The sequence below is a fragment of the Diadema setosum genome, chromosome 1 (genome assembly GCF_964275005.1).
Source record: "Diadema setosum chromosome 1, eeDiaSeto1, whole genome shotgun sequence".
Classification (NCBI taxonomy): Eukaryota; Metazoa; Echinodermata; class Echinoidea; order Diadematoida; family Diadematidae; genus Diadema; species Diadema setosum.
The window spans coordinates 43392063-43413058 of NC_092685.1; the positions used below are offsets into that span (position 1 = coordinate 43392063).

At 40.1% G+C, this 20996-nt stretch overlaps 1 protein-coding gene and 1 long non-coding RNA gene across 3 annotated transcripts in view; one reads left to right on the plus strand and one right to left on the minus strand.

Annotated features, from left to right (window-relative positions):
• Positions 1-763: 763 nt before the first annotated feature.
• Positions 764-20996, plus strand: part of LOC140236271 (uncharacterized) — a 51715-nt gene continuing 31482 nt past the window's right edge. The window contains exons 1-2 of the mRNA XM_072316231.1: positions 764-871; positions 13612-13816. Coding sequence (XP_072172332.1) covers positions 783-871; positions 13612-13816 — 294 coding nt within the window. The 5' untranslated portion in view covers positions 764-782. The remainder of the gene's footprint in view (positions 872-13611; positions 13817-20996) is intronic.
• Positions 3972-8763, minus strand: LOC140236280 (uncharacterized). Of its 2 annotated transcripts, none has more exons than XR_011901768.1 (4): positions 8687-8763; positions 5561-5828; positions 5017-5240; positions 3972-4500 (listed from the first exon to the last, which is right to left on the minus strand). It is a non-coding gene; the product is annotated as an uncharacterized lncRNA (long non-coding RNA). The 2 variants fall into 2 exon arrangements; XR_011901769.1 differs by lacking the exon at positions 8687-8763 and adding an exon at positions 7865-8082.

Genomic DNA, 20996 nt, shown 5'->3' on the forward strand with positions numbered 1-20996 from the left:
CAGTTTGCTACTCCTTCTCAAACAACACCCCCCCCCCCTTCACTAATACCACAACGCACACCCCCACACAGAGAAAAAGTTTCTCTTTTCTCCTTGTCGCGCAGTTAACCTCGTCAATTACTAATAATACTGTTCTTGGGTGGCTGAGGGTTTTAACATGACAGGACAAAAAAGAATGCAATGCATGGCTAGCTTTAAGCCCAACACCACACATAGATGGGGGAAAAAAGAAAGAAAAAAAAAAGACCAGACAGCACTCTGCCCCCCCCCCCCCCCCCCCCCACAGTTCTTTCCTTCCATTCATCAGCATTGGCTATAATGGGTTGTGGAACACCATTCAGACGTGTTGCAAGCTTGAATAGGCTTCAGTTATGAAGAGCCAGGGGAGTGGAGGGAAAAAATAAAAGGGTCTATTCTTTCACGCACTGCTGTCATTGTCTGCGTACATCTCATTGTGTGTTTTATTTTCATTAAGCCGTGCAGACTGTTGGGTTAGCAGTCATTTCAGCTCTGGAGCTAGTCGAGGACGGACCAAAGTATCTGACACTGTTGCTGTGGAATATATTTGAAAGATTTTTTTGTAGCGATGCAACTTGGCTCGGTCGTCATTCCGAGTGACCGGTGCTGAGATTTGTTTGGATCCATCACTTACCTGTTGAAGTGGTTCTCACTAGAAAGAAGCTGCCTGTTTCCTTCGTTAGCAAGATCGCACAATCTGTGAATTTTGGCAGGTTAAAGGGATTAATCACATCTTGGAGCTGATGGATGCAGCGTGTTAAGTGATGATGGTGCGGTTTGTCCAGGATTCTCACCTCCCAAATCTTGGAACTCCTAGCCCAACTCAACCGGGTAAAGCCATGTTTATCTCCAGGTATGACTTGCTGCACCAAGAAGTTATCAGTACATCTTTGTTCTTAAGTTCAACTTAATCTCATGCAACTGAGTTTGTGACATTCAAAATAAGTTGTTGTGGTATTTCTTCAGGAATGTGATTGTCCTTTACATAGAATTCAATGTATCTTAATTGTATGAGAGATAGGGTCAATCACAATTGTTTAAAGTTTTCTAATTTGAACACAGTGTCTTAAATTTGATGTATGATTGTATGATAGTGTAAGAGTCTTGAATTGCACAGGACAATGTGTTGGAATGCACAGTAACATATCAAGCTTTTTAATACGGTATAGAGCTGTCAGGATGGTGTGTATGTTTCAGGGTAGGATTTATCATTATTGTGTTGACTGCTAGCTCATTTGGATATAAATATGACTGTCATGTTCATACATATTATGAGGACATCATGATGTAACATCAACATTTGGATTGGATTTTTTTTTTTTACCTTGTTTAGCACCATGATCATGACTGAATAACTGTGTATTTTAGGGGCAGTTGCATCCCTTGTAAAAAAATACCATGGTTTGACTATGAGGCATAACCATGGTTTTACATTGGATCCATCCATGGTTTAACCATAGTGCAATATGGTTTGATTATGGTCAAACCATGGTGCACTAATGTTTAACCATAGTTTAACAATAGTTAAACAATAGTGCACTATGGTTAAACCATGGTATCTACAGTTAAACCATAGGTTTAGCATGGGTTAACCATGGTAACCATGGTTTAAAGGTGGTAAATTGGAACGCACTTACCATGACATTACTGTGGTATTACCATGGTCACTACTGTGGTTCTACAGTACCAAAACCATGGTTAAGAAAAAGTAAAACCATGGTTACGGAAGTGTGAAACCATGGTTAGGAAATGGTGAAACTATGGTTAGGAAAAGATGAAACCATGGCAAACTTATGGTTTAACCATAGTGCAATATGGTTTAATTATGGTCAAACCATGGTGCACTAGTGTTTAACCATAGTTTAACCATAGTTAAACAATGGTACACTATGGTTAAACCATGGTAGCCATGGTTAAACCATAGGTTTAGCATAAGTTAACCATGGTAACCATGGTTTAAAGGTGGTAAATTGGAACGCACTTACCATGACATTACTGTGGTATTACCATGGTCACTACTGTGTTTCTACCAAGCCAAAACCATGGTTAAGAAAAAGTGAAACCATGGTAAAGGAAGTGTAAAACCATGGTTAGGAAATGGTGAAACCACGGTTAGGAAATGGTGAAACTACGGTTAGGAAAAGATGAAACCATGATAAACTCATGGTTTAACCATAGGGCAATATGGTTTAATTATGGTCAAACCATGGTGCACTAGTGTTTAACCATAGTTTAACCATAGTTAAACAATGGTGCACTATGGTTAAACCATGGTAGCCATGGTTAAACCATAGGTTTAGCATAAGTTAACCATGGTAACCATGGTTTAAAGGTGGTAAATTGGAACGCACTTACCATGACATTACTGTGGTTTTACCATGGTCACTAACTTGTGTTTCTACCGTGCCCAAACCATGGTTACGAAGAAGTGAAACCATGGTTAAGGAAGTGTAAAACCATGTTTAGGTAAAGGTGAAAGTTTGGTTAGGAAAAGATGAAAACATGGTTTTACAGCTGCCAAACCACAGAATTACAACCCAAATAACGATACAACCATGATCCATTGTACAAAGTAAACCCACTATTTAACCACAGTGCAATATCGTAGAAAAATGTATTTTTAACTACAGTTGTATTTCACAAGTACTTTGAGAAACCATGGGGAAATTTGGTTGGAGAAATATATTTTTCCACAATTGCTTTGCTATTTGATGAATAATGATCAATAAATAGCACAGTAGAGTCTTCACATAAAGTGATGAAATAAAAATATTTTCAGTAAATTACCTGGAGCAGAATAATAATTCTTACAATTCCTATACATATGTATTGTGATACAGTACATTTGTAAACATGTATATGAACCTGGACTCTGAAACAGGAGAAAACCAATTCTCTATTACATGTATTTTCCTTCTAGCTATAGTCTAAAAAATATGTACAGCTGTATTTAAAAACTGACTTCCATGTGTGTGTTGGTGGATGGGTGCAGATTTTAAGTGTTGATTCACTGTTTAAAAGAAGCTATATGTAGCAACGAGTACATGTAGGTCGATGCTCTTACCAGCATTGACTTTCACACAGCCAAAGCTCTCCCCAAAACATACATGTATATCGAATACACTATGGCCAAATTGAGGAAACCAATAAGTCCCAATTTTTATGGCCTAGTCATGTGTATTCCTCTGAACATGCAGAAGTCAAACATTGCCCAATTTGATGTGCTTTTTCAGTCAAAACTGACTGACTGGAGTTGACTGTACTGTCATTAGCATTTAAAGGCACATAGACCCGGTGGTTTGCTTGCGTACACGGCGCACGGCACAAGCTTCCTTGAGAGACCTATGCTATCGACTCCTCTTTATCGTTAGCGTACACGGCGCACGGCACAAGCTTCCTTGAGAGACCTATGCTATCGACTCCTCTTTATCGTTAGCGCTTACGCTTTGACCCATTTCCATGAGTCCGAAGAAGTCCAATCCACTGCTGATGATGACAGCTTTAATATTTTTTTCTCTGAAGTCAAACAAAGAAGCATGCACCCTGGCATTCAAATTCTACGGACTGTCTGACACGCAGAGAAGACAATGAAGGCAACATTACCTAGCAACACCTACGCGCTTTACCGTTGAAGACAGCTCAATTTCGGCAGTCTTTGTATCAATGCTAATGGTGATCGGCACTCTCATCCAAAAGCGCTGCAGCAACTACCGGGTCTAGGCACCTTTAGAATAAGAAAGTACACAAGGGTAGAAACAGTCAATTATGATTATACATTCAAAAGTTATTTTTTCAGCAGCTGGGTGTGAGAAGTCAAAGTATCATACAAATATCACATTATTTCCAGTTGCAAAACTGTAGGTTTATGTAAACAAATCAATGAAGAAAATGTACTCTTACTGAACCTCAGACAACAAATAAGACATAAGAATGCACATTTGCTCACTTTGCTGTTACGATTGAAAAGTAGCTTTTTATTGCTTCATGAGCAGCATCTTGACTGTACGTGGGTATGGCTTATTGCCAGTCACATGATTTAAAACTATAAGAATATCACCTGCAAAGAATTAGTTGGATAATTAAATACAGTGTACATATATTAGTGCATGTTTGATGTACATGATCATTAGTAGCTTTGAATTGTATAGATAATGCAAATTTGGACTTAAGTGACACCAGGAGTACTGGACAACAGAACAAAACAGCATCAAAAAAAAAAAAGAAAATATCTAGCAACCAACAGTCCTGACATGAGAGCATACATGAACACTTCACATGCTTTGAAAACTGTCCTTGTACTTCTACTGTCCAAGACTATCCAGCAGTAAGCTTTGGTGCAACTTCTGGATGAGGCTTCGCAGGAACTAGGTCTTGATATAGCTTGGTTAGTGTGCCCTTTGTCGTTGTGGAGCCTTGAGATGTCCTTCTTTTGCAACCGTGAGCCGTGAGAATTTTCTTGGGGAAGATCACTCCTGCAACGAACTGAGAATTTATTCATTACGCTATTATTTTTTTAAAATAATAATAACATGTAGTACGTGTTAAACTCTACTTCAAATACTCAACACACAAAATTCTTGCACAGAATAGTTACCTTGCAAAAAAAACATAAGAATGGGATTAGATTGATGTGGTACACCTAGCCATCATTTCATCACTCTACTGTGCTGGAGAGATACTGTTTAAAATACAGTTTACTTTTTCAATCATTTTAACCCCTAAGTGCCACATACAGGTGAAGCCATTACGTTCCACATTCCATATCATGTATTGTGCACAAATTGCCTAGAGTAATTTGATGTTTTTCAAAAATTGATCACATTCTATTTTAAGCAGGTTGCCAATATTTTAGGATGCTGCATAGCATGCTGCTGGTATTTGAGGATGTTGCACAAGAATTTGGGTATGCTGCAGTGTAATGCTCAAATTCCTCATGAACTACACTAATAATGGGTTGAAAAAAAGAAACAAAGAAAGAAAGAAAGAGGAGTATCTTACCCTTGATGACATGGAAAAGCGGGAGAAAGTATGACATCAGTAGATGGACTTCTCTGCACCAGAATTCAGCCAGGAGGATGCCATACACGTATCAGCACTGCATATACTTGTACCCATGAAAGGAGCTAGCTAGGGGACAGCCTGATCGATGGTCATGGGTGGACTTCAAGTCTTCTATGGAGAAACCTTCTCGTGTCAGCCACTGGCACAATCAATCATTGATTCTGATGAGGAAAAAAAAAGATAACACAACATAACGATAATAGTGATGATTGAGAGAAGTGAAATAAGGTTAGGCAGAAAAATCACACAGGAAAATGATGTAACATACAAAATACAGCATTGGATGATTTAAAGTTTGGTGCTTGTGCTAGCTCCCAAATGACTGCTGGAATAAAAGACTCCCAAATATTCTACAATGTCGCATAGCATGCTGCTGGTTTTTGAGGATGTTGCACAAGAATTTGGGTATGTTACAGCGATATGCTCAAATTCCTAATGAACCATACTGGGTTGAAATAAAGAAACAAAGAAAAAGGAATACCTTCTCCTTGATGACATGGTCAAACGGGAAAAAACATGACATCAGATGATCCACTTCTTTGCACCAGAATTCAGCCAGGAGGATGCCATGTACACATATTGATGTAAATCAGCGCTGCATGTGTATCATGTACTTGTACCCATGAAAGGAGCAAGCTAGTGGACAGCACGATCAATGGTCATGGATGGACCTCAAGTCTTCTATGGACTGCAAGTCTTCTATGGAAACACCTTCTCACATCAGCCACTTGCACAGTCAATCTTTGATTCTGATGAGGAAAAAAAAAAAAACACACGACATAACAATAATACACCTATTAATGATTGAGAGAAGAAAAATAAGGTTTGCCAGAAAAATCACACAACAATCCGTTAGGTGAATGATATACTGGTATAACATACAAATTACAAAATACAGCATCCTTTGCCATTGGGGGATTTCAAGATCAGTGCTAGTGCTAGCTCCCAAATGACTGACTTAAATTGAGGTCCAACACCGACGGTCGGATTAACTAAGCGATACTTATCAAAGTTATTGATCCCCAGCAATAGGTGTTGGAATCGCAGCATCGCAAGGTCCGTGAGAATCGCACGACGAAAAGTGATGGCGCATGATTACACTCGAATATTAAAAGATGCAGGACTGCTTAGTTTTTAGACACAAAGTGAGGAAGACAGACTAAAATGCCTCAAATTTCAACCATTCTTCAAAACACAACTTAATATTTAATTTTATGCTTCCAGGCTCAGATTTATGAAGCCACATGCTCCTGTAGGGCCTACGTTTCGTGGCGTGGGTGACCATTGCATTAGCATAAAATGTACATGCTACAGGCCTAACTCTTACACTACAAAATGGCGGAGCTAGGTTCAGCAGACGACATTCTTTGATTTCAACACCAAGCCCAGCACTTGACCGAAAGATTGGTCTGTATCTCGTCGACGGGGATATGTTCCACAGAGCAGAGACTGCATCTGGCTTTACGGATCCCCTCCTATAGACATAGTCCGGAGGTAGAGAGCCATAAGTAACGTCAAAAAAAAAAAAAAAAAAAGACTCCTCCTTCGGACAGACGAATCTTTCACAAGTTTGCCCAGCACTAGCAACCAGAAATTTATGACATATTTTTGAGGTCATCCTACCAGCACCTACGGACTTCAAGTTCACTTCAGTTTTATCGCCAGTGCCAGTGGCTGCCAGTGCTTAAGTTAGTGCTGAGACACAATCAAAGAGTATAGAAGCTAAGAGGGCGTACTCTCGCGACTTGGCACGCAAACGGGTGTAGTACGGCATGGAGCGGGAGCCCAACATGGAGCCCAATGGCAGCCAATTTAGTAATAATACCGCAAGCTTCTTAAACACGTGAGCCTATGGAGCAAACCCTACCTTCCTTTCATTTTCTTCATTTTAAAAGGAAGCACACAGCGGTAGAATTGCATTTCAGACCTCAAAATATCACAAAAAGTATATTTTCTGTCGATATGTAAAAAAAAAAAAATTGAAGTAATGTAATTACTTTTTTATCAGTAGTCCCTCAGCAAGTTTGTATTTGAGCTGACAAACGCCACCTATCTCATTTCTCTCTCCCTCCCGAAACATAGTTTGGTCTACCTACTTCAGCTCAAACTTTGTGGGCCTGCAGATTGCGATTGGAAAGTAAATGACATTTTTTTCAAATACATTTCACGGTTAGACAGGAATGATATTTCTTTACGACAAAACAAGATTCTAAGTACATACATCGGTACATATCTTCCCCTGTTAAGTATGCCCCCTAAAAAGGGGAAAAATGAAAGAGAGACAGAAATACGAGGACCCAGTGATACGGCACTGATATCATGATCGCGTAATATACAGTACGCCCTCTAATCAATCTATCGGTCTGTTGCTTTCAATGGCGGAATGGCGTCAGTATTTCGCCCATGAGCGTACTAGTTCGCAGGAGTAAGCCCTTGTGTCTTAGCGTAGCTTCTACTGATTATCTTGATTCACTGGAGCAGTTACCACTAGAAGTCCTAACAGAGTTAGCAGAAAATAGTGTTGTTGATGTAGCTTGCACCGAACCTGATATCACCACCCAATATGAGGTAGGCCTATGCCTACTAACATTGTTAGGGATTACGCCTAACTGTTAGAACTACGGACTACCGTCTTGTTAGCCCGACCAGACGCTGTTAGAGTACGCTGTGCGAATAAATTATAGCCTGTCGCTACTAGTAGGGTTAAGGGTACCACGTATCGTCACCCTAAAGATCTGTAGCTTGTTTATTCTAAAAATATAACACAAATCCGCCTAATTCTTACCTCAAATATGCCATAAATACTGCAGTTTTGAATGTCGTGACCGTCTCGTTGATTATGAATCTCCGTTTTAAAATAGCGCAATTTTAGCGCGTGCGTTTCGTTTTCTTCGCGCAGCTAAAAAGGGAACCTTGCGATCGGCACCCCCTAACCTCCATAGGTATACACGTGAATTTCACAGCATAGGTAATACACGTGAATTTCACAGGCCATAGGTAACACGTTAATACACGTGAATTTCACAGCCATGCGTCGTTACTGAGCGGATGTGTAATTTTTAGCTTGGTTTGTTTGAGTTTGATTTTCGTTTCTTCGTTTTTATTGTTTTTATAGCTCATGACACTCAATCCCGTGCGTACCTTTTCGTTCTATACGCAAACAGCCATGATACGCAGGGTGCCGATGGGAAGGTGCCCTGCCGATAGGTGGTGCCCCAACCATACTAGATCTACACTGTCTACAGCGACTGGGTTGTGTATAGAATCTAGTTACCGTAGATAACTTGTAGAATTTACGTGACACAGTAACACTAACAGTTCAGTACATATACAGTAGCTGAGTTAGAACAACTCATTCCAAATTCTTGAGCTCTCATGTCATACTCTCACACTCACTGACTCAGTCACACTTTCAGATACAGAACAGTCTACTGGACTGGTTATCCCCACTTGATACGATCATGCGAAATTTGCACAGCAGGGGCAGGGCCGCTGCCGGCCCCGGGTCGGTCGGGACAATTCAATGCAAATCTCGCTGGTATCAGTGGTAATTATTTTAGCTAAGATTAGGTCTACTAATAATGTATTAAAAGTTACGTTGACCAACCTTCCTCGAAGAATCCCAAAGGAGCAGTTCCTCTTTTTCTTAGGGGCCGTTTGCTAGCCATTTCTGAAAATATCAGACGGTTCGTACGTCGAGATGTTTGACTCCGGTCAGAGATCATCACGAAAGAGCGTTTGAAATGATGAACAGCAAATCATCGTAGCCGTGTGTGTGGTTTTTGAGCGCGGTCGCGGACTAACGGTTCAGCAGTACATACACGTAAGGTTCAATCAGCGACAAACTAACAACACGCACATGACCTCTTACGTTACATTATTATCAAGAAAACTTGTAATCATTAATTTTTTGGTTTTGAATTAAAAAATATATGTTTAAAACTTTTTCTTATTGTGAATTAATTTTTTTTAATGTGTCAATATTTTTTATGCTCCATATATTTTGAAATATATTTTTGTTGTGATCTTTGGTACGAACGAGCCTCATATCAACAACCCGGATCTCCCATTCATCGTACACAATTACTACACGCCGATTGCATTCATATAGTTTTCTATTGTTGTGTGTACATGTCAAAGCTACGGGGATCGAACGGGCGGCAATGGGTTACTACCTTTTTTTATTTTTTCACGAGTATGTAATCTCATTTAAGGTTTTTTATGTGCTTTATTCCGTAGTGAATAGATGTTGCATTTTAGGAATGCTGTAAATCAAGCAAGTGAAGCAGCTTTTTGTTTGCAATGGTAAGACTACTGTTTGTTTACATAATCCTGTTGAAGCCAAACGGGTGCTGGTGGCTGCGTTAGATGAATGTCCGTCATGACTTGCATTGGCATTGCGGCCATCAAATTATGAGTTTTCATATTGATTTTTGTGATCGACATCATTCAATAATCATGGCTAGTGCACGTGGTTTAAACTTTGGTAAAACAAAAAGTTAACCATGGTTTAATAACCACTGTTCTTATGCTATCATACAAGGTTCCATGGTTAGAAATTCTAGAATATGGTTTTTCTGCACTCTATATCTGATCAGCATGAAACCACGGTTGAAACCATTGATTGTTAAAAAATAACCACTTTTTCAACCGTGGGTAAACAGAAGTTAAACCACGGTTTTATAACCACTGTTCCTATGAGCTATCATACAACCATGGTGAAAATCATATGGCTTTTTAACCGCCTCTTCACTATCATGAAACCACGGTTCGTAGAACCAATCAATGTTTCATAACCATCCTTTGCACATCACACTATGATAAAACCATGGTTCAAATCCTGGTGTAGCTATGACCATCGTTTTCCTTGTTAAAATGGAATTTGAACGATTGTTTAAAACCGTTGTTTTCACACTTTTGTTAAACCACTGTTAAAGTCATGGTTATATAGCCTAACCATCATTTTTTAACTATGATAAAACCATGGTTAATATAATCATGGTTAATAGCCATCGTTTTCAACCTTTGTAAAACGAAGTTTAACCATGGTATTATAACTAGTGTTTTTGTGCTATCATAAAACCACGGTTAAAATCATGGTTTTATAACTATTGTTTTTACACTATCATAAAACCATAATGAAATCATGGTTTTATAACGATGGTTTTCAACCTTAGTAGAACGAGAGTTACACCATGGTTTCCTAACCATTGTTTTTATACTATTGTGAAACCATGGTTACAACCATTGTTATATTATTATGTTATTTTTACCAAAGTAGAACGATAGTCTTGTTGTGGTTTTCTCACCATTTTTTTTTTTTATTTCTTAAAACTGTGGTATAACGATAATTTTTTAACCATGGTTTTAAAACACTTTCATTAAACCACTGTTAGAGCCATGGTTATATAACCATCATTTTTAACTATGATAAAACCATGGTTAATATCATGGTTATAATACCCATCATTTTTAACCTTTGTAAAACGAAAGTTTAACCATGGTATTATAACTAGTGTTTTTGTGCTATCATAATACCATGGTTGAAATCATGGTTTTATTACTATCTTTTTTACACTATCATAAAACCATGATGAAATCATGGTTTAATAACGATGGTTTTCAACCTGAGTAGAATGAGAGTTACACCATGGTTTCCTAACCATTGTTTTTATACTATTGTGAAACCATGGTTACAACCATTGTTATATTATTATGTTATTTTGACCAAAGTAGAACGATAGTCTTGTTGTGGTTTTCTCGCCATTGTTTTTTTAATTTCTTAAAACTGTGGTATAACGATAATTTTTTAACCATGGTTTTAAAACACTTTCATTAAACCACTGTTAGAGCCATGGTTATATAACCATCATTTTTTAACTATGATAAAACCATGGTTAATATCATGGTTAATACCCATCATTTTTAACCTTTGTAAAACGAAAGTTTAACCATGGTATTATAACTAGTGTTTTTGTGCTATCATAATACCATGGTTACAATCATGGTTTTATTACTATCTTTTTTACACTATCATAAAACCATGATGAAATCATGGTTTAATAACGATGGTTTTCAACCTTGGTAGAACGAGAGTTACACCATGGTTTCCTAACCATTGTTTTTATACTATTGTGAAACCATGGTTACAACCATTGTTATATTATTATGTTATTTTTACCAAAGTAGAACGATGGTTTTGTCGTGGTTTTCTCACCATTGTTTTATTAATTTCTTAAAACTGTGGTATAACAATGATTTTTTCACCATGGTTTTAAAACCGTCGTAAAATGAAAGTTTTATCATCTTATCATAACTATGGTATTTTAACAATGGTATTACCACACTTTCGCCACACATTTACCATGGATATGAATTAAAAATCATGGACTACCATCGATCCATTGTAAAACCGTCCATAACCATGGTTATACCATAGTTACGGTTGTAAAACCATGGTTTTTTTTTATAAGGGATGACACACCAAATTGGATAGACATCTTCTGAATCTACTAGGCTCAATAATTAAGAAACTTCTCATTACATTTCTTGCAAATCAAGCTCTATTCATTTATCATTGAGTGTCTAATGATTTCCTAGTTTGGCTTTCTGCATATATGTGTGGTGTGTGTGCGTGTGTTTCATAATTTCAGCAATTACTGAGACGAGACATTAAAAAAAGAAAACTAAACTTAACTGAACTGTATAATGATATGTTGCTGTGTGATTTTGAGTTACCATAAGTAAATGAGTATCTGTTCCATTTTAAAAAAGTTTGTTAGCTTGTTTGTTTGTTTGTTTGTTTGTTTGTGTTTGGAGTGTGTTTGGTTTGTTATGCTCTTTTTTTTGGGGGGGGAGGGGGTGTTGACATGCATGCTATTGTGTTGGTATTGTTGTGCGGCGCGCTGCAACCAAAACGCGGCTGTGATGGTTCGTATAAATTCAGTCGCGACGCCTCGCACAACATGGTAAATTAGATAAATATATGCTTAACTCACTTCGTGAAAGTGAGGTAAGGGAACTTACCTTGCTTTGGTAGTCCTGCGTTACAGCGCAGGGTCACCGGAGAGACAGGTAGTCGCGGATGCCAGGTCGTTCTAGTCCCTGGCTGGCATACGCTGGTATACGCTGTGTCGCTGGTCGCTGGTATACGCTGTGTCGCTAGTCGCTGTGCCGCTGGTATACGCTGTGTCGCTGGTTTCTTGTTCCTTTTCCTTGTCTTGTTCCTTGTCTCTCTCGTCTTCAGACCTTGGTCTCCCTTATATAGGGAGGCACAGGTTGAAGTAGCCCGCGCTGACAGCCGCCCTCAACGGGGGACAGGCCGCCCGCGCGGGGCCCGTGCGGGGCCTGCACGCGCCGCACGCCCCAGGCGTGTGTGTGGGCGCGCGTGCCACGCACTGGCGCACCGGTCATCGGCGCCCCGATCATCGCCCTGCATATAGCACAATTGCCGGTTTTAAGCCAGGCACACTGCGCTGCACGGGCGAGCATAATATAAACCTACTCTGTATATATCCTTATGTTGCCTTATGCAACAGTATATTGGGAATGTAATTTGTTTTCCTTACAGGTTGTGTTTGCTCATGAGCATGTTCCAGTGTGCCAATATGTTAATTACTACCAATGACGCATTGAGCTTGGAGACAGGTTTGTCTGAGGGGAGTGTGTTAGTTTTTAATTCATGAAATTGGTGTTCAAGTCAATGATGTGTGCAGGTGCATCATTCCAATGTTACAAGTAGAAAGATACATCAGGAATCAAGATGAATGTCGCTCTATATATAGTTTTGTTACAGGTAATGCACTATAAATACATACTTAAAAAGCCGTGACGATGCGGAAATGAAGCTTCAGTACTATAAGGCAGTGTAGATGTGCATTTTTGTACAGAAGCGTGCAGTGCCAGAAGCACTAGATGTAGATTGCCTGTAACAACACAGCACGGAACTGGCACGTTGCGTTAAACAATGTTACTACCTTGAGCTTATTTGCTGTCACAGTGTCGTTAAAAGCTGTGGTTCCAGTCGTTTGACGTTGGCAATCATTGAACATTGATTTGTATACTCCCACTCTGCAAACTTCTGTGCCCCTTTGTTGGTTTCACACAACTGGTGATCAGGAAACTTCTGTAGGTGCCAAGGGATTGCTAGTCCTGTGTACTCATTGTATAGGGTTCATATCCCTCTTGTTTCTTCATAAGAGTTACCCTGTGTATGACCCTCTTTTATTTGAGGATTGATTGGTCCTTCTCTTTGAGTGAGAGAAATGTAGCTCAGACAAAGTTTTCAGACATGTCATACTTGACATATTTTGTGGTACGATTAGATAAACTTCCAAAGTCACTTCCCCATTCGTTAACATTTATCCCCCCCAAAAAAACAACAACAATCAACCTTTCCAAAGAAGATTCTAGGCATTCATGATGTGAAAGATACATGTTCGTATAATTATACTCTGTAAGTGTAAGAACTGAACTTTCTCTGGCATAATATATGATTATATTGTAACCCTGCTAATTTGTTTCTTTATACAGAGCTGCACAGAAGCTCAACTTGGGCTCCAAAAAGAAGCGGAAAGGGAGCCTGCCCATCGTTCCTGACCACCCAGTGGTGATTCAGCCGGAGCCGCCCATCTTCCCTACCAACTTTAGTGACATCATCCTCAGGAACCCCCCTCCGGCTCCGCCCTCACTGCTCCGTAACGTCAACCGTGTTAAGGAGAACCCGGGCATTGGAAAGGTAGGGAATACAAACCAGGAGCTTTTGCATGAACATGGATCATAGATGCCGCGATTTTTCCAGTGTTCTTCGGTTATGTGTCACCAAACTTTCTCCCAGAATGAGGGTTGGTCAGAGGAACATTTACTGGACTCTCCATTCTTTTCAGTTGTGTTGATGAGTCATCAACATCGGATAATAAAATAGATAATCTTCCTTTCAGTTCCTCACACACTTGTCTCATTAGATTGACAACATGCCTCTGTTTCTACCAGATGAGTTAAGGAGGGTGATAACATGTGATGAGATTAGCTCCTTGTGATGGAGAAGGTTCTCCTGTTTTGTTTTTGTGCTGTTTGTCTGCTGTGTGAACAGAGATTAAGCAGAATGCTGTTTGAGTTTTATGGGCGTTTTAAAGAGAGTAATCATTGTCGTCACCGCTGTATCCGTGATCAATTTATTCTCATTAAGAGAGCGAGAGTTTATAAATCAATATGACATTGTTGACTAGTCAACGAGAACTGTGCGTCAAATCAGTGTGGTATGTACCGGATGGGTTGGTTCTTCTCTGTGTTGAAGGATGCTTCAAGCCATGACAATCCAGAGACAGGCATACAACTGAAAGGCACTTTCAGACACATCAGAGCTTAGCAGCTACAAGCCACACATTGAACTTGTCAAGGAGATCATTAGAGCAAAAGTGTAATTTTTAAAGACATCATAACACGGAAAATAATGACTGATTTAATGGATGTCAGAAGTGCAGTGTTTGATGTAATTACGTGCATTTTCATGAGATTCTGATATTGTCTGTAAAGGGTTCTAACAGCACACTCAGCAAATGCAAATTGATATTAAAGGAATAGGTTTGATCTTCTGCAAACAAAATTCATACAGGGGTGGGGATGGTGCTTGTGGCTGGGGTGATGCTTTTATGTATTTTGGGCATGCCTTCTAAGTAAGAAACTGGCTGTTTCAGCTCGAAGTGAGTGAAAAGATTAAGATTTTCATAGAGAAGAATGGAAATCTAGCAGTGCAGCGTACCACTAGTATGCCATCTCCAATGTGTTGACACATTGCCTATGCAACACCAATCGATACATCCGCCAGGCCGCAACACAGACACACCAAGGAGTGTGTGATGGTTTGTGTACCACTGTAAGGAAGAAATGCGGAAACCACTGAATGTATCTCTCTTTAAGATGTGCTGAGCTGAACAAACAAACCTGATGATTCTGAATTGGTGCAGGAAAACGGGAAAGGGGAGGGAGATAGCAAACTGGCTGTCAGCGGAAGATTTCGCTGCGAATGTGACGACTTGACTGATGAAAATTACTCGTCCTTGTGTCTCACGCAAGCGGTCAATCCATCTCGGCAGCAAGCATCACCCCCAAATGCAATCCCCCAAACCAATCACAGCCCTGCACAATCCTCTTTAATTTTCTTTAATCAACCAGGCCACGATTAGCAAGCCGTCAACGTGTCAACATGCAGACACAAGTCATTGGTGAATCATCACGGGCCGAGATCCTTTATCTTTTTCCCTTTTTTTCATTGATTCATGGCAGAAACTGGGGGGGGGGGGGTCAAGATTTGCCTTAATTGAAATGGATGGGAAAGAAAACATTGAGCATTTTCTGTGGATTATGTGAGCTTGTTGCTGTGATAGATGCCAGAGACAATGAAAGTTTGTAAACTGAAGGGGGGTAGGGGGTCTGGAGCCAATTGAGCTTGGTTTGGCTGTGGGAATTCATAAAGAGTGAACCAAGACCAATGTTGGAGCAGGGACGAGATAAGTAAACACTTGGAAGACGGAGACACTTGACAATGGTCATAGATCATGCTGGTAGGAGAGAAAGGGCCAGGATGTCACTGATCAAGCTCTTCCAAGTGCCCTCAAGTGAGGAAAGCTTCCGGCCACCTTGCCTGGCCATGAGTACATTGAGCATTGCACTCTCCTTGAGTTGGCTGGGTGCCTGGATAATAAAAAGAAATGGTGCAGGCACCTGTGGTTCATTCTCATTATTTTACTGATGTACACGTGGTGTATCATTAAACAATAAGAGTTTCTTGAGAGCATAATGTATAAAAGCTCCATCAAATGTATGTTACATTTTACTGTGACATGCCTTTCTTCAGCAAGTGCATGGAGAAGTTGCTGCAAGGCATGTGAGTGCTTCTAGGGTCTGCAGATAGACAAGGCTAGAAATATGAGGGTGTAACCACCACAATAGCAGAGAGCCTAAGGGAAAAGACAGGGGCGTTCCTCCAGACAAGACAGAAGGTGTCTTCAGGGTGGGATACCAATTCACTGAGCCCAACTTGTCGGAGGCTATACCTTTCTAATCTGTCAATCATTTCGTGGCATAATTGATCCTGTAAATAGAGCAAAGTAGTGACTCTGCCTTTGCGTTAATCAATTCAAACAATTAAGCGTGTACTTTCCTTCCGCAGGGCCGGGAAACACGAGGCCCCGCCTGCCTCCCGGCTATTTTGCCTGCTGCCTCAAAACTGGTCAGGCTGCATTCATCTCGGCATTGACTGTGAGTGCTCTATTTGCTCGGTAAATCTTTGGAAGAGGAATGAAGACAAGGGGATGGCAAGGGATGGGGGGATGGATGGGGGGTGGGGGTGTAATCGGGGTGTAGTCCAATCCGATGGATCAATACTGGCCATTGTCCGGCTGTCATTTTCACAGAGAAGCCACCGACTAATCAAGCAAGCTGGAAACCATGGTGTAAAGATGGCGTAGAGGTTACCTGTCCTTTCCCCTTCCAGCTGTTGTCGCACCTTTAGCTGCCTGTGAACCAACAGACAAGCCACATCTCACTTTGCTGCACACCGAGATCGCCATTGCATCTCAAAGAGGTAGACACTTGCAAAACAACAACATGAAAATGAGCGAGAAAAACAGACTAGAACAATGGCGCGCAGACGGGAGAGTCAGAGAGCTGGCCGTCTCAAAAGACGATGACTTACTAGGGTGTTGCATCCATAAGAGCCCAGTTCTGGCTTTGCGCAGCCATGCGGAAAACATTTCTATTAGTCATATCAAGCCAAGCGAGCAATGCAGGCATGTCTGTACACATCTCGTGCAGGGGCGCCTTTCATCCCGTGTCCACAGTTCTGTCGGACTTCTAGGAGGGAAATGTGCCAAAATCTTGTGGCATTCTAAACATGGAGCAACAACCATGGGTCTAGACCATCTGTCAGACCTTGTCCCTAAATCACAGTCCTCTCACACTATACTGGCCAGACATTTAGTCGCATGCTGAATTTGACCTCTAGCCGCTATTATTTTCTTTTCTTTTTCCCCCCTTTCTTCATCAAAAAAAAAAGTATATCTGTAATCCCAGGAGAATAAAAGTTGCCTCGCTCATGGAATCTTCTTTGATATGCCTGAATGTTTATGTGAGAAAGCGTTGCTATCACCTGCAATAAAAACCTGCAGGAGGCAATCTGCCCAACCGCAATGGCTTATTTGGTATGTGATAGGGACGCCAGCATGCCTGCTAACCGAATTGGTGTTAGAAGATTGTAGGGGGAAAGATTGTAGGGGAAAAGGTTGTAGGTTTAGGAGATAATTTGAAAGTGAATATCATTTCTTTCTTTCTTTTTCGAGGGGGGGGGGTGGAGACGGTGTTATTTAATTAGAAAATTGTCCCCGTCTAGGTAGATGTATTTCCACAAATTGAGCACAAATTGAGGTATAGTTTCCGGGAATTTTGTCCAAAGGAATCCAACCAGTTTTATGTTCAACCATTGCTGGTTGCATTGCAGAAGGTTACAAATGGCCACAAATGACACAAATGACCAAATGACACCAATGATCAACGAGTTTTGATATTGTAAAAAAAAAGGACATTTCTGGGGATGCTTATCAGTTTAGAGCATTACTGCAGAAGTCATTTCATACAAAACATATCATGATGATTTTTTTCTTCAATTTATACATTGTTGTAACTGTCAGTCAAACTTAAAGGACAAGTTCACCTTCATTAACATAAGGATTGAGAGAATGTAGCAATATTAGTAGAACACATCATTTAAAGTTTGAGGAAAATCGGACAATCCGTTCAAAAGTTATGAATTTTTGAAGTTCTTGTGCAGTCACCGCTGGATGAGAAGACTACTAAAATCTATGATGTCACATGCGTACAACAATATAAGGAAAATATAAAGAGAATTTCACAAAATTTCATCTTTTGAAGAAAGTACACATTCCCTTGACTCATTACTGACATATGTTATGGGTAATATTATTCCCATTGCCTTTAGAAAGAGGCAAGTCAAATGCTCTTTTATTATGCGAAAAAAGTGAAAATATGTTGGATTTTCTTTACATTTTCTTTATACTGTTGTACTCATATGACATCACAAGCCTTAGTAGTCTCCTCATCCAGCGGTTCCAACACAAAAATTTTAAAAATTCATAACTTTTGCATCGATTTTCCAATTTTCCTCAAACTTTCACTGATGTGTTCTACTAATATTGCTGCATTCTCTCAATCCTTATGTTTATGAAGGTGAACTTGTCCTTTAAAGAATTGCTACAGAGCTAATCACAGAGCCACTCATGTCCATCCAGATAAATTCAGAGGAATATACTGTACCAGAGGGTATATGCAGGAAATTTTTTCTGTGCTCTTTTCAGATTCTGCTGTAGTTAGATGTCATGAACGGCAACATGAAACCTTGCCATCATTTCTATTCTGCATGCAGTTGAGTGTGCTGAAAATTTAAGTAACTATTAAATTGTCATCACATGTTATGATATTTTTCCTTTGTAAATTCAGGATGGCCCAAACACTGTTGTATCATAACAAGACTTGGAGTGTGTTGTTTGCCTCTGTTTTTATTAGTCCGCTTGAAAGTTGCAGAGGATGATAGATTTGAGGCCAGTTAGCATGCTATATCAATCACAAAGGACTTATCATGACAATTACCGCCAAGAAAGAGAGTAACAATCGAGAGGAATAACAAAAGCCCGTGGCTCGTGTGAGTAGACAAACCGACACGATCAATAATTGATTTGAACAGGCTGCAGGTGTTAGTCGTGCTGAGGGGGCGTCGTCGCGGTTTCAGATTTGCTGTGTGAGAGTACTCAAAGAGTTGCCTTTTTTCCCCCTATCCAGAAACCCACAGACTGCACTAATAGACATGAGTGTGTATAGTGGCTACATGGTGTGAGGTTGATTATGAGGACAGGTATAGGGAGAGATTGTGCGATGTCCTTAATTGAGTCAGCTGGCTGCTTTTGAGCATTCAATTCACCAGCTTTGGTTTTGGGCCACTTGGCAAATCTTTACCGTTTAATTTTACCCAACAAATGTGAAATAGAATAGCTTCCAATGCTCTTAGCCCTTTCTGTTGCATCGATTGTCATAAGTATGCATGTCAAGTTGCTGTTTTCGAAAGTCATGTTTGATTTAGGTGAATTACATCCGAGCAAGATTGGGAAATTTAACGAACTTCCACATGAACCAGCCAGCTGAATTGACACAGTGATATGCTGCTATGATATGTAATAGACAATTATTGCAAGGTTATAACGCTTTCCGACACAGGCATTTAAAACCCATGATATGGACGATGCTTCCCTGTAGTGCTGGAACTGATCAGAGAGGATTAAATCAAATTGGCAATGGAATTGCTCTGCTTAAAGGGTGTACCTGTTTTTGTCAAATTGGCATATATTTGATGGTATATTCTATAGTTTGAAGTCAGAACTACATCTGATAAAATTTCATCATAACTAATTTGGTGGCTGCTTGAATATATTTACTTCTCGTACAGCCATCCTCTTGATATTAGAGCACATAGTTCTGCATCCACACACATATCCCTTCTATTTCTTCTGTAGAAATTCTACTTTCCGATGAAGACTTCGTTGGAAGATTGCCTTTTCAACAGACAGAGATTTGAATGTACGTGATTTAGTACTGCTTCCTTCCAAATCTTATTTGACTGAAGGGAGAGAGAGAGAGAGAGAGAGAGAGACGGTCAGAGGTTGTTAGAGGTCATGTGATTTCTTGCTTGTACTAAACACACCATGTTTGAATCTGCTCCAGGTATAAGTGAGTGCAATTTTAGATGTGCTGCTCCATGGTGAGAGTCCCGGCGATTTCACGACATTGACCTTTTTGGGACTGCCATTAATGATTTATCGACTCTAAAACTATGTGTCCTCCAAATCCAAGCAGGAATCGACACTGAGCAAATCCCTGTATTACATTTCATATTGGAGGATTGTCTTTCCATCGAGACGGCATCGGCTTTGAGCTGTCAGGGGCAGTTTGGGACTTGATTCATGGATTCACAAATGGCCGAGCCTCGAAAATCAAGTGTGATGTTTCTTTCTTTTCCTGCAATTTGATTCCGCAGCTTCTGCCTTTGTGAGTGCTGCTTGTGCATGTTTGGTGCAATTTGGTGCAATTTGGTTTCTTACCATCATTCACCGACGTGCAACATCTCAGAACTTGATTTTGTGGATTCACAAATGGCTGGCCTTGAAATTTCAAGTCTGATATTTCTGTTCCTGCAATTTGATTACAGATGTTCTGTGGTAGAAGCCATTGGCACATATTGTTTTGTTTGTGTTAGTTTGGTTTATTTTCTATGTGTTTCATTTTATCTAAGTGCAGTTAGCAAATCAAATGCAAAGTATACAAACACAAGGAGAAAAGTACAAATCATAGGAATAGTCAAGTTCATATATTGATGGTCATTGTTACTAAAAACATAAGCAAAGTAGATATGCATATAAAAGACAGATATACCAGAAACTGCCATATGACATGAATGCATTTTTTGTCACCTGTACTGCAAGGTTCTGCCTGGTCTTACAGTGGATTGTAAAATATTGTCTATTAATAATTTGTGAGAAATGCATAAGTGGCGGATAATCCTCATCGTTAAATCATCCCTGCCGCATTGTTTGAAATATCTCTTAAATTGACTCTAGATGAGCACATTCTGATCATTGAATTACAAAAAATAATATTGAGTAATATATCCCTGCCCCCACCCCCTCCCCAACACTTTCTGGCCTGAGTCTGGCCTTTGTCTCCTTTGGCCGATTTGCCCCGTTATCCTACAAGCAACTCTAGAGGCACTTGAGGGCAGTCCGAACGAACGGGAGCTCTGTCCAACCCACTTTCCGCTCTGCTCCCCCGTCTGCCCCCATTATCAACCCACTGTG